The sequence below is a fragment of the Tachypleus tridentatus genome, chromosome 11, assembly GCF_004210375.1.
Source record: "Tachypleus tridentatus isolate NWPU-2018 chromosome 11, ASM421037v1, whole genome shotgun sequence".
Taxonomy (NCBI): domain Eukaryota; kingdom Metazoa; phylum Arthropoda; class Merostomata; order Xiphosura; family Limulidae; genus Tachypleus; species Tachypleus tridentatus.
The window spans coordinates 45240791-45268554 of NC_134835.1; the positions used below are offsets into that span (position 1 = coordinate 45240791).

At 33.4% G+C, this 27764-nt stretch overlaps 1 protein-coding gene across 2 annotated transcripts; it reads right to left on the minus strand.

Moving 5' to 3' along the window:
• Window positions 1-301: 301 nt before the first annotated feature.
• Window positions 302-27431, minus strand: LOC143232072 (uncharacterized). Of its 2 annotated transcripts, none has more exons than XM_076467117.1 (4): window positions 27042-27431; window positions 16378-16681; window positions 9559-9668; window positions 302-356 (listed from the first exon to the last, which is right to left on the minus strand). In XM_076467117.1, the coding sequence occupies exons 1-4, from the start codon at window positions 27112-27114 to the stop codon at window positions 346-348; spliced, it is 498 nt and encodes a 165-aa protein (XP_076323232.1). In that variant the 5' UTR covers window positions 27115-27431; the 3' UTR covers window positions 302-345. The 2 variants fall into 2 exon arrangements, with proteins under 2 accessions (XP_076323232.1, XP_076323231.1); XM_076467116.1 differs by lacking the exon at window positions 302-356 and adding an exon at window positions 3012-6379 and having other exon boundaries at window positions 27042-27427.
• Window positions 27432-27764: the final 333 nt, after the last annotated feature.

The following is a 27764-nucleotide window of genomic DNA, read 5'->3' on the forward strand; positions in this document are numbered from 1 at the left end:
AAGAAAAATAACATTTAAAATTCAATTAACAGAAATTATTTTACTGAGTACCCTTATATTGGCAAAACATAAGAAACAGTGACCACAAATAAGTTTTTCGTTGAATTTTTACAGAATGATAGTTTAACTTAACGTTCTAGTTTTAAAATGCAAAGATGTTTTTTACTTACTGTAATCAACATTTTATTTATTAGTAAAACAGAGGTATAAACCTATAAATTTGTTGACATTAGTATGAAAATGTTAAAAGCAATCCTATATTTTATTTAAAGAAGTATGAAATTCGTATCTTACTTATTTACTTTGAGGTTTTCAATAAAGATGATCCTACTTGATGCAATCAATTTATGTGTAACCTGTAACGAATTTAATATTATATATTTATTTCGATATCTGTTTGTTTCAGTTCAATATATATTTAGAAACGCATGCAACTTATATTATTAAATATGTATATTTGATAATATCGTTTATACTATAATTATTAATAATATTTATAAAATCGGATAATCTGTTTAAAACTATGTCACCTCAATGAAATTGCTCGACATCATTGTTATTCTTTTTGTCATCATGTAGAAAAAAGAACAAAACATTCAACTTTTTGCTGTGATGTTTACAGAAAATATCAGAACTTGTAGGTCAGTCATTACATAAATATTGTTATAGTAGTGTAATATTCTGATGACCTATTGATGAGATACTTAAAATTCCCTTTTGAATGTACAATGCAAGCTGTCCCCCACATAGGTAGTGCTGCCATCTATCGTATATATAATAATTTGTCGTTTGTGTGAAGAATGGCATGCCATAAATAAAGAACACCGAAACAAAATTTTATTTCTTTGATTTTTTGCCAGCTTTCATCTGAAGAAAAGTTTACAATAGGTCTAGTATAGCATTATTAGATTATCTCTCAAAAAGTAAGTTGTTATACTACTTGCTACACTCTTATCTTCTTAAAGATGAAAACTACGTTACTATAAACACGATATATGTTCTTAAATATCATAAATTGATCGTTGGTTTTATATAATTATTTATTTCAAATTAAGAACTTGTATTAAGTTTTCGTTATTTAGGACACTGCTATATTATTAATCCTCTGGAAAATTATTAAGATTCTCAAACTAAGTAATGATATATACTTTCTATCATGTACCAAAACCGTGATATTTTCTGTTTTCTAATGGACGTGATACTATTTGGCAAAACAACAGCAAAATGTGCTATAAAGACAAAAAATTGCAACATCCAATTCAACAACTATAATACACATGGTTAACTAATGTTAACGGTATTATTGTATATTTGACAACAGAAAAAAAAACTCTAGCTATGACTAACATATGTCAAACTGCTTCTCTGCGAAATAAGTTACGACACTTGGAAAACACTTCGTGCAAAATACCAACGCCACTGTATAGTTCTCAATATTTGAAAACTGATAATCAGAAACTATCTACCTGATATAGAAAGCTAGCTGTGATTGTAATATGTTAAAACTCGTAAACACGTTAGTGAACATTGTTATATGAATTTCATAAAACCTCCTAGTATTGTTACGTTCCTGAACATAAGATTGACCTGATAAGCCCCTCCATTAAGTTGTTGAAAATGTAGGACCTTTAAAACAAAGATAAGTGGCATTTCATTACTACAATACTCCCACAAATACGAATCCTTAGTTTTGAAACTTGTGTTACAATATTTTTATCGGTTAAACTATAACCAAATCACACCATTTATTTAATGAATTAAATTATTTAGTTAAGATCTGCGTTTCTTTTTTCATAACAAACTATGATCTTTTTATTACGTTAAGTTTTAGTGATGTCAGTTGGTAAAACAAGAAGTTTGTTGTGAAGCATCACCTTTCTCTGCCGATATTATTAACCAAGTTCGTCATGGTTAGTATTTTACAATAGAAATGGAAAAAGCTAATTACCATCTAAGTGAGTTAGTTCTAGTATTAATCGAAAGTCCATTTGGTTCGAAGTCTTTAATCATGAAGATATGAGATAAAAATACTGAAGTTAAAGGAAATATTAGGTGCATGAAGTATGTGCATTTTTACAATTGGAAAGGACGAAGTGTTGTCTTCAAGCAGAACCTAGTGACACTGTAGTGTTGTCTTCAAGCAAAACCTAGTGACACTAGTGTTGTCTTCAAACAGAACCTAGTGACACTGTAGTGTTGTCTTCAAGCAGAACCCAGTGGCGCTGTAGTGTTGTCTTCAAGCAGAATCTAGTGACACTGTAGTGTTGTCTTCAAGCAGAACCTAGTGACACTCGGGTAATTATGCTTCCTAGGCCAGTTAGTCTGAATATGAAATATTTTACGTTTCCAAAGTGAAATAACGCGAGTCTGTTTGTCTAGTAGTCCACATAATTTATGTCTAATTGTATTCAACATTTGATAGATAAAATAGTATCCACAGAACTAAAATACACGAATATCAGTAGGTATTTTGCAAGTGTTGTCTTTTTATTGGTAGAAAATAATAGAAATACTACAGGAAATTTTGTTAAGTGATATTACTTGTAAGACCCACAAATTCAAGCATTTAGAGGCGATATATCAAAACTGTTTTGCTAAATTGTGAAATTTATGTTTTTCTGTGTATCATTTTATCAAGAAAACACTACAAAATATTTTATGTAGTATTACTTTAGAAACACACACACACATGCAGTTAAATCATAATTCTTTTATTAAATTGCGTAATTTATCTTATTATGCAGAGTAATTTTGACAAGTACATTCATTATCAATAACTTTCGAAATAACTTTGTTATCTTACATGTAATCTATAATTACCTTGAGGTAGTAATATTATTTTCTAGATACATTTATCGTATACTCTGCTTGACAGGTTTAAGAAGTTCGCGTTTTAGGTAAAATGGTCAAGAAATTGCTAAGGAACAACAACAATACAACATTCGTCAGTAAAACAAATGTGTTCGTATCACGTTTTAGAGGCTTAAACAATAAACCTGTATGAAACTATAGTTTCAAGGCAGAAAATCACATAATTTCGGCTAAATTACAAGTGGCATGATTTCAAAAGTGTTAATTAAGAGTGCTACAACTCAAGTATGTATCTCACAAGAATACCGCATGGTAAAGCATGGTTTTACTGAGTTCAATATTGGAAAAAAAATGTATATTTTCAACACTTTCACGCTTGTTTTTTGAGAGAAAATCTACCTTAATGTTTGTTCAACTCAGCTTCAAAGGAAGATATTGTTTGTACATATTGTTGACGATAACAGAACAATGTACAAAACACTGTGTACGTAACCAGCTTCAAAGGTAGATATTGTTTGTACATATTGTTGACGATAACAGATACAATGTACAAAACACTGTGTACGTAACCTCATCTAACAAATGAATTGTTTATTAATATCTTCATAACTTTACCTATTCTCCCCTACGACGCATAATATATTGCTTTTTTTAATATACAAATTGTTATTACAAGTCTTACAGTATTTTATGGCATAAACTCGGACCTTCTTTAAATAGGACCTCAGTTTTGGCATTAATATAGTAATTTTACTGGACAGCTTTATAATACATTAACTGATTTTAAGCTAAATATCATACTAGTTATTAGAAATAGCTCACATGGTAATTTACACAATACGAAAGAAATTTGTTCGTGGTTATACATACCCTGTAAAAGAAAGATTATTTTAAAAAATCATTTAATAAAAACTACCAGGCGACTTTTACTTTTTACATACATCATAGGAGACAAACATACAATTTATTCAGAAAATCTGTGTAAACTAAAATTTAGTAAAAAGAATCTAATATGTTGATGGCGTTTATAAACATATGTTTTTGGCCTTGTTATGGATTACTTAGGGCAAAAAAAAAACAACTTATTGAACATTTTCTCAGCAGATGAAAATTTTGTCAATTTAGCGTAAAAAGGTTTTAAAAAGTAAACCTTTTTCAAACAAAAGGTTGTTTAATTGTTTATGTTTTAACTAGTGCCATCTAAAATTTGATCAAATATTTTGAGTTTATAAGTATAATGAGTAACCCTAATGCGGAGTTCTCCTTAGTCTAACTACTTCTAGAACATTTAATAGATAGGTTAGAGAGTTGTCACCTACGTATTGATCTTTAGGAACGTTACAAAGCCACAATGATATTAATTAATGGCATCATGGTGGATTTTCAGTAACACCTAGATTGAGTTTATAAGACCAGAGGCTAGATGTTTTTGATCTCATAAGGTTAAACATCTAGAAATCGGGATGGACAAACAACGTTTGTGTTCTGGTTATTATTTGTAGTTAAGTACAAACTACATAATGTGTTGTACCCCACTACGGGTATCGAAACTCAGTTTTTAGCGTTGTAAATCCGCAGACGTTCCCCTGTGCTACTGTGAATCGTAGTGACTTGGTTACATAAAGTGTACGATCATTAGATCCATTCACTAAGATTTCAATTTATTTCACCGAAAAGCTACATAACTGGATCTATATGCGTTACGTCCATTGCGGGGAATCGAACTCCGGATCTTATCTTTGTAAGTCATCAATTTATCGCTGAGCCACCATGGGACAGATACATCAGACTATATGTTACTAACTGTTGAGCGTTTCAGATCAGATATTTTTCTCGAATACTACAGATACGAAACTACGTATATATACAAGTGACAACAGCTAGCTGTTACGTACAATATACAGAAACTGCAGTATGAACTATACAGAAAAATAGCTAAGACCCGATTCATTTAACTTTGTATGGTTTCTTAAGACTCACACACCCCAAGAATTTCATCTTAACTTTACAAATAGTTGTCTCGTTCGGCTGAATTTGGAACTTTTTATTCAGTAGAACTACTTCATCATTTTGTATCTTGGTATACCAGTTTGCCCTAACTGTTGTTAGGCCTTTCTTATGGCTTTTCTTAAAATAAGTACAATTGCTCGAGTCCACTTTACGTAGAACTGGTCTGTTTATGTTTAAAAATATACAATTAGCTCCACTATCAACTTCACAATGTCGTTTTCAGAATAAATAAAAGTAACGAGCTGAAATATTATTAATACACCACTGTGCCGCCTAAAACCAAGCAACTGGGATTAACCTACTCTTACATCTTATCTAATCCCTTAACTATGTTCAGTAGTCAACAGGCTACGAAGATTATCTAATCCAGTCACTATATTCAGTAGCCTACAAACTAAGGAGAGTATCTTATCTAGTCACTATGTTTAGCAGCCTACAAATTACGAAGATTATCTTAACTTGTCACTATGTTCAGCAGCCTACAAGTTACAAAGATTGTCTTATCTTGTCACTATGTTCAGCAGCCTACTAATTAAAACGGTTATCTTTACAGAAAAACGTTGCTTCGTAACAGACGAGATGTTTAACGTAAGAAGGTAATATTCTATAATATATGTATGACTTTAGAGATATTAAAAGCGAAAATTAAAGTCTGACAGAGACGAAAAAAGTGGTTTATCTTAGTCTCTTTACGAATGTTACTTTTTTTTTCTTTTGCCCTGACCGTAGATTGAACCTATTAGCATACATTTTCATATTATACTTTACAGTCATTGGCTCCTACCTAGACGTTTGAACGCGTTTCACTGAAGATGGTGTTTCAGCCGGAAGATGTAAACACTGGTTGGAGATTAAAGGTCTCCATTAATAATTTGTTGCTGTTTATAATACGAAGATTGTAATAAAGTTGTATGACAAACTGAAAGACTGTAAGAATGCCCCAAGTATTTTGAAACTGAACCAATTTCTTAATGAAATGCTTATAATGTATTTACACTAAAACTTTCTCTTCTGGTTTTTACTACTTTATAAATTAATTTTACAAACATTTTGAAATTTGTAGATCAGCTACACAATAGCAATTTTCTAACGTGGTGAACGAGTTAGTGGTTACATGTATGCTACAACACCAGTTTCAGAAGTCTTGTTTCAGATGACATCCAGGTCACTTGTACCTGGTATCACACCAATAACTTTGATCTTCAAATAGATTCTATAGTTTGGATAATACGGAGTGACTGAAATAAAACTGTACTCTGCTACTTTACCACCAACATAAATTATTAGAGTAAAAAAAATCGTTGTCCTGCTGTCGACATAATACCAATAATACCTTTAGGTTTCTTATCACAGAGATCGATAATGAAGAGTTATTGCCCGTTTATGGTACTTGTAACTTTCACTACATTGTGGAATGTAATTGTTATTGATGGCGATGAAGACTGGCACGAAGCACGATGTAAGGGACAAGAGTACTTACTTACACAGTAAGCGAAGGCGATGTCACACTTACAAAGCTGGGTAGCACATCCACTGGCAACACTATAGTCAGCACCTCCTAAAATTAAGATGGAGTTGATAGTTATTACTATAACGCATGTTGTGAAAATTACATAAACATTAGCGTTTCAGCTATATGGTGGATTTTTAGCAATGCCTAGACTGAGTTTATGAAACAAATTCTAGATATTTTTATCTCCTGAGGCTAAATACCTAGAAATCAGGATGAGCGAACAACGTTTGTGTTCTGGTTATTGTTTATGTTTAGGCACAAAGCTACACAATGCTATCTGTGCTGTACCCCACTACGGATATCGAAACCCGGTTTTTAGCATTGTAACTCCGCAGACGCTCAGCTGTGCTACTGTGAGTCGTTGTGTTCTGGTTATGTAAATTGTACGACCAATTGATCCATTCACTAAAAATGTCAATTATTTCAGCGAAAAGCTACAGAATGGGCTATATATGCGCTGTGTTCACCGCGGGGAATCAAGCTCCGGATCTTATCTTTGTAAGTCATCAACTTATTGCTGACCCACCATGGAACAGTTACATCAGACTATATGTTACAAACTATTGAGAGTTTCAGCAATGTCTCAGATCAGATTTTTTTTATCGAATACTACAGCGTTATTTTACATATTTACCGAGTATGTAAAGAAAACTGTTATTGGAGTTGCAAATAGTTTTGTTTTGCCCCAAATAAAAAAAATATCCATACTAATTCTGGCTTAGAATGTCCAGTGCAAAGTGAGTTTAAAAGGTATCATCTACACCGAAGGTTCCAAAACTCTTTCAGTCTGAAGCTGCCTTGATGTGAATAAAACTGTGGTTTATCAATGATTATTAAAGAACTTTAACGATATCTATAACATATGGTTTCTATTAAATTATGTCTTTGTAAATAGATCGAAACAAAACAACTGTAAATTTATTACTGTGTCGCATTGAAGGTTTTAGCAATTTATAAAAAATATTATAAAATACTTCATACAGGTATGCTATACTGGCCTACCATCACCACATTTTATGAAAAGTATAGCAAATGTAGACTAACCTGTCTTACACTTACAGTCAACACTTTCTCCAGTTTCGCAACCGTTTGTTGTTTTTTTTTGCTTTTGAAATTTCGCGCAAAGCTACACGAGGGCTATCTGCGCTAGCCGCCTAATTTAGCAGCGTAAGACTAGAGGGTAGGCAGCTCTAGTCATTACCACCCATTGCCAACTCTTGAGCTACTCTTTTATCAACGAATAGTGGGATTGGCCGTAATTTTATAACGTCCTTACGGCTGAAAGGACGAGCATTTGGTGCCACGGGGATTCGAACCCGCGACCCTCATATTACGAGTTGAGCGCCTTAACCGACTAATATGGTTGTCCCCCCCTTCACTACTTTAGCATGGTAATTGAAAAACAATGTCGTAGAAGAAATAATAACATATCCTAGTGACATACTGTATCATTCAATTAATTCAATATAATATTTAGAATTCAAATTAATTGAGCATCTTTGTTTTCGGGTCATTTTTAAGCGGACCACCAGAGGGCCATGGCTTTAACTTTGGAAAACACTGACTGGAAATACTACCATAACATCTAAGTAAATTATGGATCTTGTTTTAGTTAGAAGACCATTTTACACAAGGTTTAAATTTTCAAAACATAAATAACACGACAAATTACACTTTACGTTGTTGGTTAATATTACTCTAGAGGTATTGGAAATAAAAAAATTTCATGTATTAATTAGAAAGCCTAAAAGCAATGAAAAGTGATAATGGGTGTATATAAGTGACAAAAATACTACCATAATTTAATATAACCCACAAAATATCTACGTGTTTCGAAGTAAAAGAGAGATTACATTTTAAACTGGATATCTCCATTGGGAAAAGGACGAAGGGGCGTGTCTCGTTCGAAATTTGTTTTGTGTATAAATCAGAATTAAAAACAGCATTTTCGTACTTGATATAGTCTTAGATGAAGTAAGAAGATGAATTGATTTTTGTGTTGCCTTTTTATCGTCTGCTAGAAAACAAAACTTCATATTACACATTTTGAATAAACATGTTAAGTAAATCACTTACATCTAAACAGTACACTCATAAATATTTACACAAGTGAAATTAGAATTTCTGTAGAAAAGTTTTCTTTTCTTAAGTTTGGTTTTGTAAAATAATTGTTTGAAAAAATATAAATCTCTCGCCAATAAAAAACCTCCTAGAAACCCCACAATAGTTTTAACGTTTTTAGAAATTTGGTATTTCTCCCTATGCTTGCATGTGACAACACTAGTACTTTACTAAGCTATTTTTTAAAAAAACTAAAATACTCTTAATAAAATGTAAACGATGATTACAAATGTAAATAAAAAACAAAAAACGTTTCAAAAAGTTTGCATGTGAAGTTCGTTGTGTTAACTCTAAGTAAACTTGTAACAATTCCTTAGAGTGATTACGTAACACGATTATCTGTATAATCCTACAGTTACTGGGTGGTGGGGGGACAGGTCTAGTTATTAGCCCCTCGGAATATGAATCTTAGAATTCGTGTTTCGTGACAATAACAAGCTCCACACTTTGAGAGACATGTGTGGTAAAACAGTGAGATTGGACTATGAATCTTGGGATCTCGTTGTCATCAAAATCGTGCTCCGCCCCTCGATCCCATGAGTGTGCTATACGAGTAACGTTGAAATCATACAACTGATTTAAGTAACCAAGAGATGGTTCAAAGTTAGGAACGGCTACGTGTAGATAGTATGTAGCTTCTGACACCAAGAAACTTACAATTAAAAACATCATGCAAGTTGATAAAGACAGTGGCTACTAGGTTATGAATATTAAGAAAGTTGATAAGGCCAGTGGCTACTAGGTTATGAATATTGAGAAAGTTGATAAGAACAGTGGCTACTAGGTTATGAATATTAAGAAAGTTGATAAGGCCAGTGGCTACTAGGTTATGAATATTGAGAAAGTTGATAAGGACAGTGGCTACTAGGTTATGAATATTAAGAAAGTTGATAAGAACAGTGGCTACTAGGTTATGAATATTGAGCAAGTTGATAAAGCCAGTAGCTACTAGGTTATTAATATTAAGAAAGTTGATAAGGACAGTGGCTACTAGGTTATGAATATTGAGCAAGTTGATAAAGCCAGTAGCTACTAGATTATAAATATTGAATAAGTTAATAAGGACAGTGGCTACTAGGTTATGAATATTGACAGGTACTTACTACAGTGGGCCTTTCCAGGAGCCGCACATTGAAATCGGTAAGAAACAAAATAAACAAGGAGCTGATGGCAATCAGAATAGGTGTAGCACCAGTCATGTTCTAAGCAGCACCTTTAGAAAGAAAGGGTATACACATAAACACACTTGGAGAACTTTAGGTATTCACATACTTATAGAAGAGAATGAACTTAAGCTTGAACATAATCAAAGAAGCTTAAATATGCAAAACAAGTAGTTTAAAGTTCAAAACACATTATACCCAAATATTTCTTAAAACAAAAGTATTATTTATGTGAAAATGCAAAGGAAACTACACTGAACAAAAGCTTTGCCATTTTAAAAGTATTCTCTGTAGCGGGTTTTATCAGGTGCTTTTCTATCAGCACTAATAAAATCTAAAATCTAAGCTTTCCAACCTAGATTCAGTACATTGTTGTAATTCAGTTTTCACACTAATAACACCATATTCTGAATTATCCAAATCATCATTATTGTTGATACTAAATTTTGAAATGACCTCATCTTTTGGTAGGTCATGAGGCTGTTCTGTATTAACTGTGACAAAGATATTCTCAGGTTTTCCTTTTGTCTCTTTTCAAGGAGACATTGTACATTTGTTTTACGCTATTCAATTAAGTTTAGTCAAATGAAACTCAAAAATGTGTTACATCTTTCGTAAGTACTGTTTCAGGCTGTGCGTTTCGGACTTTTGTTTTTTCTGCTTGTAACCAGAAACTACGGTGAAAATCAATTCTTAACAGATTTCAACTTCTTTGGCAGTATCATGTCATATACTAACCGGTTTTTACTATGAAACATAATTTGTAAGAGGAAGAGGTAAAAGTAGATAAGGTTTGTTTTAAAAGGTTTTAAAAGTTTGATTCGGAACTATATCAAACTGAGACAGAAAGAGTTATAAAACAGGGCACACATCACTCATGTCACAGATACTTGTTGATGTCAGAAACGAAAGTTCTATAATAATTTAAATAATTGTTAATGAGTATGTTGAAGGTTCTATAATAATTTAAATAATTGTTAATGAGTATGTTGAAGGTTCTATAATAATTTAAATAATTGTTAATGAGTATTTTGAAGGTTTCGGAACTATATCAAACTGAGACAGAAAGAGTTATAAAACAGGGCACACATCACTCATGTCACAGATACTTGTTGATGTTAGAAACGAAAGTTCTATAATAATTTAAATAATTGTTAATGAGTATGTTGAAGGTTCTATAATAATTTAAATAATTGTTAATGAGTATGTTGAAGGTTCTATAATAATTTAAATAATTGTTAATGAGTATGTTGAAGGTTCTATAATAATTTAAATAATTGTTAATGAGTATGTTGAAGGTTTTATAATACTTTAAATAATTGTTAATGAGTATGTTGAAGGTTCTATGATACTTTAAATAATTGTTAATGAGTATGTTCAAGATTCTATAATAATTTAAATAATTGTTAATGAGTATGTTGAAGGTTCTATAATAATTTAATTCAGTTGTGTTTGGCACAATCTGTTATGAGATTTTGTGGGGAAAATTATTTTAAATTTTGAGGCTTGATAAATAGATTTTGAGAAAAACTACAGATAGCTAGATATTCTAACAAGAAATATGAATATAGAAGTAACTGATTACTATCTATTATAAGAACAGATGGCGATTTTATCATATTGAAAAAACTTCAAACAGTCAGATTATCAGTTTCAAACTGAAACTTTGGAGATAAAACACTCTAACACATTTCCCATCATCAAAACACTGTAATAAGTTTCTTGTAATTAAAACTATGTAAATGCATTAAAAGATTTTCCACTTCCAAAACGTATAAAACATTTTCAATTATGAAACACATTATAACATATTTCCCACCATCGAAACAATTTAAAACATTTCTCATAATAAAGCTACTGTGTGAAACATATCTTGCTATCACAACGCTGAAAATTCTGACTGAAATCTCTCAGTACTTTCTTAAAATTACATTTTGTTCTTAAGAGTTAACCAGCCTAATAACCCACTAACCAACTAGAAAATGACTTTGATGGAATAACTGAGGCCACATAAGTTTTTTTCTTTGCTTTTTTTTGTTATTTTCTTCGAGGGAGGACAATATTATGGAGGTCAAGCATCAATTAGCCTCGAATGCATTTGTTAAAAGTACAACACGTTTTACTCATTTAGGGAAGGCTATCCCGGATAGAATTATTCCAGGCCACATAATACGGATGTCGATTCTGCGTTGTATCATTAAAAACACCTATTTGTATTCTTGAACTGTCGAGCTTAATTTAAAATCATCAAACAGCCTGAATGACACGAAAGCCGATGGATGAAGACCCCCACGTTTCTATCGTGTTCATTGGCAAAAATAGCCAGTTTCTTCAATAACGTTTTGCATCCAAAATCCGTCGAGGATAGCTGGCGCCAAGTAAATAAGAGGTTCGGGAATTCCCTCAGGTAAAAAATTATATTTGTTTCGTTCCGTCCCTTGGCATATTAATAAACATAACAGTTTCGTCTTACTAAATACAGACTCTAGCTGTAGTTTGCCTGACTCATAACAAAAGTCATGGAATTACTTCCGTTAAAACAGATGTCGGGATAAAAATAAAATAGAAATATGTGTATTTTACATCCGACGTCACTTAGCTAGCGGTATTTGTTTGAATATACGATTAAATCATAGAAAACGTTGGCACAATTACTATGGACCAACTTTAATGCTTGAAATAGGCACTAATTAAAAACTGTTGACTACGTAAATCTTACAGTGCCTACTAAGACGAACATTTAAGCCGGACACTTTAACTAGGTTACAGTATAACTAATTTTAGCTGATACAACAAGGGTAACCATCCTTTTAAAAACTCATAACAATTAGAAATTTCATTTTTTTACTTATAATTCAGAAGTGGCCTTCTAGAAATGAAGTCCTTTTTTATGCCAGTTCAATCACTTGTGTCAGGCAACTGAACCTTTAAGTTTTTCAGTTTGGTATTTTGTTAAGCACTATTCAGAATGTGTCACACTCATCTATGAAGAGTGGACTTCGAACCAGTAACAGATTCTGAACTAACAACTGGTTGTTAAACTTTAAATTTTCAGCATCCTGGTTTAAATACCCCATTGTGACATTTTCTTGTACCAAACCTTTTCAACACTTAGTGGACTGTGATGAAAAACAAACAAAAACATAGTGGTTCGTAATACTTGAGATACAAAAACATAGTGAGTACTGTTTTATACGTTAAGGTAAAATATCAAGTTAGATCTTCAATTTTAGATGTAATTGGTAAAAAATATATTTATATTTGAAAGAATCGTGAAACATAGTATGTGTGAATTTACAAACCTCCTTTTGTTTATTCCATATAAATTAAAGCCATATGTAAACACTTTATTATCTCTTTGTTTTCACCGTAGAATCATGCAGATATGCACAGCATATACTGCCCCGACGGAAACAACTACATGAATTTATGCTCTTCTGTAAGGGAATTCGGTAAGCATCATTAAAGAGGCACGCGAGATAAAAAATGTTACTAATATTGAAGGATTATCACATTGCCTCTGGCTACTCTTGACTCATATTTGCGACTAGTCAACTATATAGAGAGAGAATATGAAAGCTGTTTGACATTTTCTGTCAGTATATGGGAACTTTGTGAGCATCGTTAAAGAAGCACACAAGATATAAAGATCGCTGGTGTTGAGAGAAGTGTTCTATATGGGAACTTTGTGAGCATCGTTAAAGAAGCACACAAGATATAAAGATCGCTGGTGTTGAGAGAAGTGTTCTATATGGGAACTTTGTGAGCATCGTTAAAGAAGCACACAAGATATAAAGATCGCTGGTGTTGAGAGAAGTGTTCTATATGGGAATTTTGTGAGCATCGTTAAAGAAGCACACAAGATATAAAGATCGCTGGTGTTAAAGGAAGTGTTCTATATGGGAACTTTGTGTGCATCGTTAAAGAAGGACACAAGATATAAAGATCGCTGGTGTTGAGAGAAGTGTTCTATATGGGAACTCTGTGAGCATCGTTAAAGAAGCACACAAGATATAAAGATCGCTGGTGTTGAGAGAAGTGTTCTATATGGGAACTTTGTGAGCATCGTTAGAGAAGCACACAAGATATAAAGATCGCTGGTGTTGAGAGAAGTGTTCTATATGGGAACTTTGTGAGCATCGTTAAAGAAGCACACAAGATATAAAGATCGCTGGTGTTGAGAGAAGTGTTCTATATGGGAACTTTGTGAGCATCGTTAAAGAAGCACACAAGATATAAAGATCGCTGGTGTTGAGAGAAGTGTTCTATATGGGAATTTTGTGAGCATCGTTAAAGAAGCACACAAGATATAAAGATCGCTGGTGTTAAAGGAAGTGTTCTATATGGGAACTTTGTGTGCATCGTTAAAGAAGGACACAAGATATAAAGATCGTTGGTGTTGAGAGAAGTGTTCTATATGGGAACTCTGTGAGCATCGTTAAAGAAGCACACAAGATATAAAGATCGCTGGTGTTGAAGGAAGTGTTCTATATGGGAACTTTGTGTGCATCGTTAAAGAAGCACACAAGATATAAAGATCGCTGGTGTTGAAGGAAGTGTTCTATAAGGGAACTCTGTGAGCATCGTTAAAGAAGCACACAAGACATAATGATCGCTGGTGTTGAAGGAAGTGTTCTATATAGGAACTTTGTGTGCATCGTTAAAGAAGCACACAAAATATAAAAATCGCTGGTGTTGAAGGAAGTGTTCTATATGGGAACTTTGTGTGCATCGTTAAAGAAGCACACAAGATATAAAGATCGCTGGTGTTGAAGGAAGTGTTCTATAAGGGAACTTTGTGTGCATCGTTAAAGAAGCACACAAGACATAATGATCGCTGGTGTTGAAGGAAGTGTTCTATAAGGGAACTTTGTGTGCATCGTTAAAGAAGCACACAAGATATAAAGATCGTTGGTGTTGAAGGAAGTGTTCTATAAGGGAACTTTGTGTGCATCGTTAAAGAAGCACACAAGACATAATGATCGCTGGTATTGAAGGAAGTGTTCTATAAGGGAACTTTGTGTGCATCGTTAAAGAAGCACACAAGATATAAAGATCGTTGGTGTTGAAGGAAGTGTTCTATATGGGAACTTTGTGTGCATCGTTAAAGAAGCACACAAGATATAAAGATCGCTGGTGTTGAAGGAAGTGTTCTATAAGGGAACTTTGTGAGCATCGTTAAAGAAGCACACAAGATATAAAGATCGCTGGTGTTGAAGGAAGTGTTCTATATGGGAACTTTGTTTGCATCGTTAAAGAAGCACACAAGATATAAAGATTGCTGGTGTTGAGAGAATTGTTCTATATGGGAACTCTATGAGTATCATTAAAGAAGCACACAAGATATAAAGATCGCTGGTGTTGAAGGAAGTGTTCTATAAGGGAACTTTGTGTGCATCGTTAAAGAAGCACACAAGATATAAAGATCGCTGGTGTTGAAGGAAGTGTTCTATATAGAACTTTGTGTGCATCGTTAAAGAAGCACACAAAATATAAAAATCGCTGGTGTTGAAGGAAGTGTTCTATATAGAACTTTGTGCATCGTTAAAGAAGCACACAAGATATAAAGATCGCTGGTGTTGAAGGAAGTGTTCTATAAAGGAACTTTGTGTGCATCGTTAAAGAAGCACACAAGACATAATGATCGCTGGTGTTGAAGGAAGTGTTCTATAAGGAACTTTGTGTGCATCGTTAAAGAAGCACACAAGATATAAAGATCGTTGGTGTTGAAGGAAGTGTTCTATATAGAACTTTGTGTGCATCGTTAAAGAAGCACACAAGATATAAAGATCGCTGGTGTTGAAGGAAGTGTTCTATAAGGGAACTTTGTGTGCATCGTTAAAGAAGCACACAAGACATAATGATCGCTGGTGTTGAAGGAAGTGTTCTATAAGGGAACTTTGTGTGCATCGTTAAAGAAGCACACAAGATATAAAGATCGCTGGTGTTGAAGGAAGTGTTCTATATGGGAACTTTGTGTGCATCGTTAAAGAAGCACACAAGATATAAAGATCGCTGGTGTTGAAGGAAGTGTTCTATAAGGGAACTTTGTGAGCATCGTTAAAGAAGCACACAAGACATAATGATCGTTGGTGTTGAAGGAAGTGTTCTATAAGGGAACTTTGTGAGCATCGTTAAAGAAGCACACAAGATATAAAGATCGCTGGTGTTGAAGGAAGTGTTCTATATGGGAACTTTGTTTGCATCGTTAAAGAAGCACACAAGATATAAAGATTGCTGGTGTTGAGAGAATTGTTCTATATGGGAACTCTATGAGTATCATTAAAGAAGCACACAAGATATAAAGATCGCTGGTGTTGAAGGAAGTGTTCTATATGGGAACTTTGTGAGCATCGTTAAATAAGCACACAAAATATAAAGATCGCTGTTGTTGAAGGAAGTGCAAAATCTAAACGTTTCTTCAGTTATTTGGTGAACACTGATAATTCTGGGACATAAGCAATATAGATTGCTTAATAACAGGAATCACAAGACAGGTGAGTTTTGAAGATTATAAAGAAAATAATTCTAGTCGGGTGCTATGGTGTAAATCTCATTCTGTTCATAGGCAGTCTGTCAGAATTTAGATGTGAATACGATTTTCAGAACAGAAGTAATCAAATGTTACGCCCTATCGGAATAGTAATTACTAGAACCTTTCTATGATTGCATTTCCGTACGGTCCTAATGGGTCATTGTATATTGTTGTATTTCTAACATTTGTTTTAATAAAACGTTATTCTCATACACAATACTTACTTATCAATTCCGTCGACTGGGTTTCCTCTTCCCATATAACCACAGTAACATCCGTATCCTTTGTAAGTTAAAGGATCGCAACCCGTAACACACTTTAACACATTAGCCAGTTGTAGAACACTGCGTCGAGTTCGTAACGGACGTGTTGTGGGTTTGTTTAATTCTTTGGAATTGTTGGCTTTTTTGTATGAGTCATCTGATCGATCAAAATGATCAAATACCTTCTTTGTGGTTGAAAAAGCATTTGCTGAAATTTTGAAATCCAGACTGGTCTGGCTGTTGGAGTAAACTTGTAGACTATTAGCTGTTGTAAAAAGGAAAATGATTACTGTCGGTAACATACATTTTTATGCGTAGACGTTACTAGTAAAAAATATATATATACATGCTTTGTATTTTGATAAAGCTGCTTAGTTACTCCAACAACAAACGTTATAATAAACATAGATAATGAGTTATATAGAACGTTATTTTACATTTAAGAGTAAGTAAAAAAAGAAAAAAAAACTAATTCTTTTGATGCGATAAAGCATTACAACATATTTATATCTAGAATATAAATATACCTAGTTCTACTTTTGTATTTAATTCGAGCATTGCCAATGAATACTAGAAATACTAAAACTATCGCGTGGAATAAGAGAAAGCTAAAGTCGACATTACAAATGTTTATTGGTTATTCTATATGTGGATTTTCTATTTTTATGTTCTATTTTGCACGGATTAGTCAACTTTCAATTCAAAATAACTTAAAATTTTAAGCTACATATCTTTTGAGTTTCAAGTAATGCAGTGTTTTCAAAAGCGATTATATTTAACATTTTACAATTCTAAGCATACTAAAAACTTTTCTTATCTTATTTAACAGAATATAATTTTTTATATAAATTAAATGCACCTGTTTTACAACAAATAATGCATTTCGTATATAATGTAGCATATAATAAAAAAAAAACCTCCTAACACCAGTTGCCCCAACATGGCCAGGTGGTTAAGACACTCGATTCGTAATCCGAGGATCGCGGGTTCCAATCTCCGTTGTACTAAATATGCTCGCCCTTTCAGCCATAGGGGCGTTATAATGTGATGGTCAATTCGTTGATAACAGAGTAGCTCAAGAGTTGGGGGTGGATGGTGGTGACTAGCTGCCTTCCCTCTAGTCTTACACTGTTAAATTAGGGATGGCTAACGCAGATAACCTTCGTGTAACTGCGTAAAATTCAAAACAATCCTGACAGCGAAACTTCTCGATTGTTGTTAAGAACAAGGCTTAGTGGGCTATACGTGTTCTGCCCATCAAAGGTATCGAAACCTGATTTTTGCGTTTAAAGCCGTGAGACACGCCACCAAGGAGACTAGAAACTTTAGTTTAAAATTGCAGAATTCTGGTAAAGTAATTAGTCTATAAAATCAAAACATTTTGAGAGTTATTTGTTTTTTTTATATTCCGAAATATACTATTTAATAATCTCTGTCATTATTTCAAGTAACATATAAAGTAACAGAAATTAGCAGAACCACATCTACAAATATGGTTTACATTTCTTTTGAATCTGTTTGTTAAAATCGTTATTACAAATAACAGAATTACGTACTTTTAGGATAGGTAAGTATTTTGGTCAGGACTATCTATTTCTCCCTTCAAACCAAACGTGGTCCAGTGATTAGGGTTTATTCTTCACACCCCATTGATGTGAAAAATAAATATAAAAAATCGATCTGCACTTTGGGGCCTTTTATGCGTTATAAAGGTGACGATCAAATATCATTATTTGGTTTAAAAAAGTGTGAGTGATATTGACTAGTTGTCTTTACTCTTGTCTATCAGTTCAAAAGTGTAGAGCCTACTGTAATTAGCCCTTTAAAAGTTTTGGACGAATTTCCGAAAACAAGCAAACAAAAGTATATCATATAAAGCTAAACATCGTCTAGTGACTAGTGTGTTGTAATGCGGACAGAAAAATCAAGGTTCAAGCCACAATATGCAGCTAAACACGCTGCGTACTTTCAGCTGTGAGGGTATTTTGCAAATGATAGCAATACCATTATTTGTTTAAGGTTGGTCGTGTAGGCAGCGGGTGTTGCTAACTGGATACACTCTTTCTGATCAGCAGTTCTAAATTAAGAAACCTTGAAGTCTCTAACATAAGCACTTAGTCCACGTGGCACATGCCCTCCGTTAGCGGTAAGTCTACGGATTTGCAACGCTAAAATCAGGGGTTCGATTCCCCTCGGAGGGCTCAGCAGATAGCCCGATGTGGCTTTGGTATATGAAAACACACACATGACACATGAGGTTCAGGTTTAAATACCGGATTCCTAAACTAGTTTTCTGATGAGCGTAAGCCAACTGTAGCCAAAGTTATCATGCCATAATGTGGACCCGAGAGTTCATGGTTTGCGTCTGTTTACTACACACAAAAGTGTGTCTGTTATAAGAGTAACGATCGAGACCCCTTTAACTCTAGTCCATCATTTTAAAATCTGCAGCGATTAGCACAGACATCCAAAACAAAACAAATTAAAGAATGTGTTTTTATTGAATTTCTCGTGCATGTAACTGTTTTTAATGAAGATTACGGTTTAGTTGATTTGAGCTCATGTATGTATTTTTGTGTAACCGGTTTCATGCTTTCAGAATTTTCAATGTTAGCGGCCACATGTTATATCCTAAGTGTCAAAATACTTCCTTTATTTATATTTTCTTTACGCTTTGAATACGTTACTGTTTTTCTTTCTACAAATTGTTGCACGATTCTAAACTTCAATTAGACTTTAAATAATTCTAGTAGAAATTTGTGCACGAAAGTGTTTCAGTCGTATGCTTAATTTGATCATTATACATGATTAAGTTTACACTTTACAAGTAATAACATGTTATTATCAGAGAATATGAAATAGATTATTACTTTTAGGATACAGATATCAAATATCACACTATTTTATATCACCTATTTCATACATTCAAAATTAATTCTGTGTGTAGTTTGAATTATGGTAAATCCGGTCAAGGTCGTGTTATTATTCGGCTCTTTTCTACTACAGGACTAGACTAAGCAAGCTGCCTATTATTTCATGAATTCTTGTATTATGTGATATGTTGCCCTATTTGTATGAGACTGCTTCACCATTATCACATTGCCTCTGGTTACTCTTCACTTATATTTGCGACTAGTCAACTATATATAGAGAGAAAGTGAAAGCTATTTGACGTTTTCTGTCAGATTTTATTCCTGAATAACAGAGATATGATTTTATTTCTGCGTCTTATGATGTGTGCTGATCGTGCAGTTCTCTGATTATTCTAAATAATATTTTATTTCCATTAAGATATAGTTTACTTCAGTGTACTATTATCAACTTAATTTTTTTCTTATTAGTTTTCATGAACTATGTCCATCTTTCTTTACTTTTAATCCGTCAAAACAATATTTTTCCCATTATATGACGATTACTTATTGCCAAAGTTTTCTTCTTGACAATAACGAATTTTTAACTAAATTTATTGACAACAGGAAATTATTCACCAAAGTTTTCTTCTTGACAATAACGAATTTTTAACTGAATTTATTTACAACAGGAAATTATTCACCAAAGTTTTCTTCTTGACAATAACGAATTTTTAACTAAATTTATTGACAACAGGAAATTATTCACCAAAGTTTTCTTCTTGACAATAACGAATTTTTAACTGAATTTATTTACAACAGGAAATTATTCACCAAAGTTTTCTTCTTGACAATAACGAATTTTTAACTAAATTTATTGACAACAGGAAATTATTCACCAAAGTTTTCTTCTTGACAATAACGAATTTTTAACTGAATTTATTTACAACAGGAAATTATTCACGCCTTCAAAGTTGTCCCTGAAAATTTACCCTTGAGGAAAGTAAAAACTTAAGCCCACTCTTCAGTTTTCAGGAAATTATCAATGTCCTTTTCAACTCCTGCCACATGCTAGCTACCAGTCACCATGTAGGAAATTGAGAAATGTCTTGACTTGAATATAGCCTATTTTTCAAATGTTAAATTCGAATCCCCTTGTTATTTTGTCTTCAAAATAAATCTTAGAGAAATCAGAAACCTATATCCTGTTGGTTGTCTAAATATTTTGTAAGTTCCAAAAACGTCACCTTTCACCTTTTTATTCTTAATAAAAAAGAAGTTAAGAAATCTTAACCTATCCTCAGAGCATAATCCTTTTATCCTCGAATCATCGTATTAGCTCCTTCTAAATCCCTTCCACTAAATCAATAAGAAGGCCAAAACTATACGTAGTTCCAAGTGAGGCGTAATTAGTAATCTGTAAAGAGGTAATTACCTTGTTTGACTTGTAACTAATACACCTATAAATAAATCACATAATTTTATTAGCATTGCAGCTAGTAACAGAACACTTCTCGATAATTTGAGAATTTTATCACTAGAATACTAATATCTTTTTTTTCAGCCACGATATTGATAAGATTTTCGTCTAGATTAAAATATGTGATTCAAATGCATTATCTTGTACTTGCCTTAGATCATTTACAAAATATGTGTTTCTTTGAATTTCGCGAAAAGCTACATGAGGGCTATCTGCGCTAGCTGTCCCTAATTCAGCAGTGTAGGACTAGAGGGAAAGCAGCTAGTCATCACCACCCATCGCCAACTCTTGAGCTACTTTTTTACCAACAAATAGTGGGACTAAATGTCATATAATAACGCCCCCACGGCTCGAAGGGCGAGCCTGTTTGGTGTGACGGGGAGTCGAACGCCTTAGCCCATCTAGCCATGCCGGGCGTACAAAATATGTGTCTAACTTACCTGTTGGTCCAAGTTATTATGAGTATCTCAACATTTTTAATACAGCTAGAAATATCCAATAATTTAATGACATCTTCAAACTTTGTTAGTTTACTAATTACGCTCCTTTCAATTTGGTTAAGTCCCCCGTTAGTACAGCGATATGTCTCCGGATTTACAACGCTAAAATTAAGGGTTTGATTCCCCTCGGTGGGCTCAGCAGATAGCCTGCTGTGGCTTTGCTCTAAGAAAAACACACACATTCAATTTCGTTAATGCAATGGATAAAAACGTAGGTTCAAGTTTCGATATCTGAGTTACTCCACTTGTCACAAGAGTTAGAGCTAACTTGAGACCATTAATAACATCTTTTTGCTTTACCTCATCCAATAATACTACAATCCAATTAATTAATTAGTCCGGCTCCAATTCCCACTGACGTGATTTGCAGAAGCTTTACTGCAATTTTACATACACCAAGTCCATGCCATATCCAGCGTACTATAGATAACAAGTAGCATCCTTGAAAAAATTAAATAGCTTTTTCAATTTTACACTATGTTTTTCAAGATATCAGATGTGCAATTTTTTCTGCTCTGAAGATCAAGTAACTAACTATTCATTCAGAAGCTTGGAACACCACAAGTATAGGACGAGTTTATGTTAGGTCGAGATTTACCTTCAGGTTTCTATAAGCGAGACAACTTATTATAAAATCATTTACTGTCTGCTTTCTTACTTTCGTAACAATTGTGCTCTAGAAAACTTAAGTATAAACCAAGCTACCTTCTTTAAACCACTACAATAATAATATCGCAAATTATATTATTATTAACTATTATAATTCATGTTTGACCCAACAGACCTTGCTCACGTTTGGCACGTAGTCTCTACAAGGGCAAACAAATTAGCTAAGAAAGTATCTATATCTCGTAGAGGTGATGGATATATGTTAATTTTGAAGTCGAATATTAACAGACTTCACTCACTACTGACCTACTAAATCACGAATTTTAACTGTAAAACTTAGCCATTTAGACACCTTCAGAATTTTAGTTAATTAAACTCCTGTATCATAGTTTCATCGCACAACTTGTTTTAATTCTTAAAGTTTTACTATTAAGCACACAAAGAAAACGGCCCAACATGGCCAGCTGGTTAAGACACTCGACTCGTAATCCGAGGATTACGGGTTCGAATCCCGTCACACCAAACATGCTCGCCCTTTCAGCCATAGGAGCGTTATAATGTGACGGTCAATCTCACTATTCGTTGGTAAAATAGTAGTCCAGGTGTTGGTGGTGGATGGTGATGACTAGCTGCCTTTCCTCTAGTCTTACACTGCTAAATTAGAGACGGCTAACGCAGATAGCCCTCGTGTAACTTTGCGCGAAATTCAAAACAAACCCAAACCACAAAGGAAACACAAGTTACATAATATTTAGTGTGTGTTAAAACCCATCAAATATCACTGAAAAAATATCTTATAAATTGGTAAAGAGTGACAGGTTGTCAAAATGATTTGACTCTATCTTTTAAACACTTGGTTATTTTTTTCTTGACTGACGGGGGTTAAAAAGAGGTATGAAGTGCAACTGAGTGTTTACAAAAAAAATCAACAAATGTTTAGAACATATTTTTATGTTCTAAAATAGATTAAATGTTTCTCAGTTTCAAATATAGAAATTCACTATACTTTTGGAGGTGATTTTTATAAAAGTTAATTTAAGTACACACTCAGTCATGCCCCCCAGTGGCACGTCTGCAGACTCGCACCGCTACAAATCGCGTTTCGATACCCATTGAGGGGCAGAGCACAGATAGCCCATTTTGTAGCTTTGTGCTTAATTCTAAACAAACAAAGTTATACCTAACGGAAATCGTACTTGAGGATATTTACTCACCGAAACCTAACAAAATCAGTAGAATTAATTTTTTTTTCTTCCCGAAATAATGTGATCTTCAAAACGCGACCATTGTACGTTGTTGCAAACACGTTATTTATAAATGAAATATACATTTAATTAGTATTCTGTTATTAATTTTTTCCTAGTCTTGTAAAGGCGTTAAACTGTACTGGACTTAATTACTTCTTTGACATAATAACTTGGATAATTCCCAGCAACCATAAACTTCGAATAATCTGTTCTAAAGAACATTACATCCAAAGATGTCGGAAATAAAATTCAGCACAGAGTTTGTTAATGTGCCACTACCTACCGCACTGGATTTTTCTAAGTTTGTTTTGTACCATTCACATGTTATGGGTGAGAATTTGAACAAAAACAGATGTACAAATTAATGGTATATAAAATAAATCACCTTTCAAACTATGTTATTTGTGAGTTCATGTATTGGTTGAATAATGTTTGTTATTACCTGCTGTAATGTTTTTTAAGGGGTTTGTTTTGAATTTCGCGCAAAGCCACACGAGGGATATCTGCGCTAGCCGTCCCCAATTTAGCAGTGTAAGACCAGAGAGAAGGAAGCTAGTCATCACCGCCCACCGCCACTATTTTACCAACTTTATAACGTCACATTACAACGCCCTCACGATTGCAAGTGCGAGCATGTTTGTTGTGACCGTGATTCAAACCCGCGACGCTCGAATTACGAGTCAAGTGCCTTAACCACCTGGCTATACCGGGCTTTCTTAAAGGGAGTCGCTTATTTAAAGTACTATAAAACTGGTATAGAAGAGTTTATTACTTGTTTTTTTTTTCATTTTTAGAGATTTGTTTTATAATTATTTATTGGTAAATTCCATACATACCATATATCTAGCTTTTACTGAACAAGAGAATAAAAGTAATTTTTTAATCAACTTCTAAGGTATTTGGAAGTGCTGTTTGGTATCATCACTGTACAAGATGTATTTATTTCCTCGTGTTTTGTTTTCTGTACCCTGTTTAAGCCTAGCTCAAAATAATGACTATTTTTTTGATTTGAAAACCTTTTATTAAATAATAAAGAATAACTAAACTTTAGCCCCTAACAGTGTTCAATTGCATTTAGAAGCTGTAGAAAATTTATGCTGTCTCTCACTATCAGGTGGCGTTTTAAAACATCGTTTTCTTATACTTTTAGTTTCTGGTTTTTCAAAATAGATTCACAATATTAATTATAGTTAGTTTAAAATAGAACATAACTAGGTTATCTGGTATTGGTACTTTTAACCTGAACAGCATCATGTATAACTATCAGGAAAGAAATCCTTAAGATTCAAGCAAAGTCATCCATAATCTAGAACTGCCAACTAGAAGGAGGGCAACCAATCATCATTCTCCTACCTCCTACCGATTATGCAGCTACTTTTAACCGAATAGCTACGTTGATTTTCATACATGTACTGTTTACATAGCTGAAAGTGTTCAACAGCATATAACGTTTCGAACCTTGGACCTTTTATTCGCAGCCGGATACAACAAGCCATAGGCTATGCCTTGACCAAAATACTATTTAATAATGATCTTTGAAATACGATAATTTATTAGAATCATTATCTTAATTTACGGTTAAATAACTTGCAAAAATGCATATGAGAAAAAACAATAAATAAAACATACGATAATGAAAACGTCCTACAGTTGTAAGGTCACATTATTAAGTTACAAACACTTTGGAATTACCTATTCTATTAATTTTTTTTACTGTGACGTAGATGCTAGAAGTATAGTTTTTATAAAGGTTTATTATATCAATGAAGTTTTTATAGGAACAAAACGAGATAAATTAGAATTAAAATAACTTGAACAAAAAACCGTTTATTTTCTCTTCATGAACATCATAAGGTTTTGCGAAAATTTTTCGATTATTTTCGATTATAATTCATCTGTATTTTTCATTAAATATATTAACTTTATAAGATAATACTAATCAAATAATTAAAAAGTGTTTTCAAATATAATTGAAATTATCACAAAGTCACAAAGAAGAATTAATATCGAAAAATACAAAACTTTTGAATTTCGAGCGAGAGAATATTTAATAAATCTGACTTGAATGAAGTCTTCTTGTGTAAAACGTTTCGTTACTTTTGCCGAGTCCTCGATATGGATATCTAAATGTTATACACTACAAAACTCTAATTAAATGCAGTCGGTATTGAAAATTCGGTATTTGTGCCAATGGTACAAATTTTGCCTAAGTCCTCCTTAAAACAGTAATATACCTGGAATGACAAGGTGGATTAAGGAGTTCGACTCGTAGTCTAAAGGCCGCGGGTTCGAATTCCCGTCGCACTAAATATGCTCGCTCTTTCAGCCATAGGGGTGGTATAAAGTGATGGTCAATCCCACTATTCGTTGGTAATAGAGTAGCCCAAGAGTTGGTGATGGGTGGTAATGACTAGCTGCCTTCCCTGTAGTCTTACACTGCTAAATTAGGTGACGGCTAGAGCAGATAGCCCTCGTGTAGCTTTGCGCGAAATTGAAAAACAAACAAACAAAACAGTAATATTTTAGTTCTACTCTAATAGACAATTCTGAAGGTGACTATTTCATTATTTTTTTTTGAGTTCTTCTTTTATCAGTTGAGAGAGTTAACACTCAAAGAAACGTATATTTAATACCAGTCATAAGCCTTTGCAAAACTACTGTTAGTTACGTGTTTCCTTAGAAATATAAGATTTCAATAAGTAGAGGGGAAGTGGAAATCTGAAGGTGAAGGAGTAGTAGTGACTAGATCATATATTGTATATGAGAGACGAAAAATGTCATCACTAGTTTCGATGACAACTGTTTCTCTACAACTTCGAACGACTTTGCACGAAAAGGTAAAAGGTTCGCTACGCCCATCGATCCCAGATCTACTGGTCGTAAATAGTTCACTAAAATTTCAATATTGCGCGATGGATACCAGGTTTCGTGTGTATTCGCGTGCTCCTTACTAAACGTCCTAAAGTAGATGACAAGTTTTGTTATAATATTGTTTCAGCTCCTTTTGACACCTTGTTCCACGTAGCTGGGGAGATGGGTCCCCTTAGCCTCAGTGTAGCTAATGTGAGTTACTAAATAAAGAAAAATGTATTGGATGTTAGCTTCATGGTGAAAACAGAGCAGCTAAAACTGTTTTGACAACTTACGAAATACCCATACGGTACCCGAACCAAACCAACAACTCCAAAAAATTTTATACCCTCCTACTGTTAAAGAAAGCCCTTCAGTGGCAGAGGGGGATGTCTTCGAATTTGCAACGCAAGGAGCAGAGCATCAGAACACAGCACATTGTTGAGGTTTGTGCTTAATTTCAAACAAACAAATGTATCACAAAAAGTAGTATTTCGTAAAAAAATGCTCAGTCTGTGCTAAACATTAATAAATAACTCCGATTAAGTTGAATTTAACTGTAGCATCACGTTAACCAATGAACAAAATTATTGTTTCAACTTCATCTTTAAGAAAAAGCATTACAAAATTTACATACATAAAGTTGGTTTCCTGTCTTAAAAACTGGAATTGTTCAATAGGTGGCATCACAAGTTTAAATGCTTTATTTACTAAGTATATAATAAATATTATTTATAAGAAATATTACATTACTCTAACATCGAATTGCTCTTTTTGAATAATATTGAACGCATAGATAATACGAATAGTTTTAAACTTTTTCTTTATCCTAGCCTATTTCACGCTAGCGCCATCGGTTCGATCTTTTCGCAAAAGACAACAACATTGAATCATGTGTTATTTAAAATTGTAATGTCATGGAACATACAAATGAAACTTGTATGCATTTAAAACGTAGAATACTACATTAAATTTCATTTAAGAACAATAAAAATATAATAAACACACACACACATGTGTCTGTGTGAAAGAAATTCAATTCGAAGTATGTAATTTTGCAAAATAGCAAATAATACGTTATACACCATACCCAAAATTAGAAGAATTCCCAGAGCGAAGGTCCACTTGAAGTTGGTTAAGTACCTCAAATACCACCACCACATGGCTGAGGAGAGAGCTACCTACATAACACACAGGTGGCACAATTATTGTATGTCCTTTAAGAGAAGAAGCTCCTAAAAGTAGGTCATTACTTCAAGAGATTCAAGAGAAAATCGCCAGTTAAGTCAACTTCGGATTCGCTAGTATCCTTTCTCTTTTATAAAACTTTGGTTCTTCAGATGAATTAGTAGGACACAACTGGGACAGTTTATTTCTCCAGTTCAGAAGAACAGTCTAAAGACCAGCACGTGCATAAAGTAGTGCAGTTCGTGACAGTGGTTAAGTATTGTATGAAACATTTTTCATCGTAAGCGCTCATATATAAAACGTCTTGCTTACAGAGATTTAGCTATGCAAGGCTAGCAGCAACGTCACACGTACGATATCAGCCAATCACACAAGTTAAGGTTAAATGAATCCGTTATTCTTTTTTGACGCATGCGTCCTTACCTGAAAAGTACATTGGCAATCGAACAGTTGATAATACACAAATATAAATTAAATTGTATTAAATACAGATAAAAACATGTTCAAAGATTACACGAAACCTCAAGAGCAGCTAAAACACAGTTGAGATTTTATGGTAATCACTACTATTTAATTTAATGCCAGAAAAACGTATATCACAGAAACAAATAACTTAAACGACCTT

Bases quoted from the DNA above. Each gene is read 5' to 3' on its own strand.
- LOC143232072 (XM_076467116.1), bottom strand. From the start codon at position 27,114: ATGTGGTGGTGGTATTTGAGGTACTTAACCAACTTCAAGTGGACCTTC. The intron at 16,682-27,041 runs GTATGGTGTATA...TTTTTACAACAG, and splicing joins GGGAATTCTTCTAATTTTGG to CTAATAGTCTACAAGTTTAC. The intron at 6,380-9,558 runs GTAAGTACCTGT...TCTTAATTTTAG, and splicing joins TCCTGGAAAGGCCCACTGTA to GAGGTGCTGACTATAGTGTT.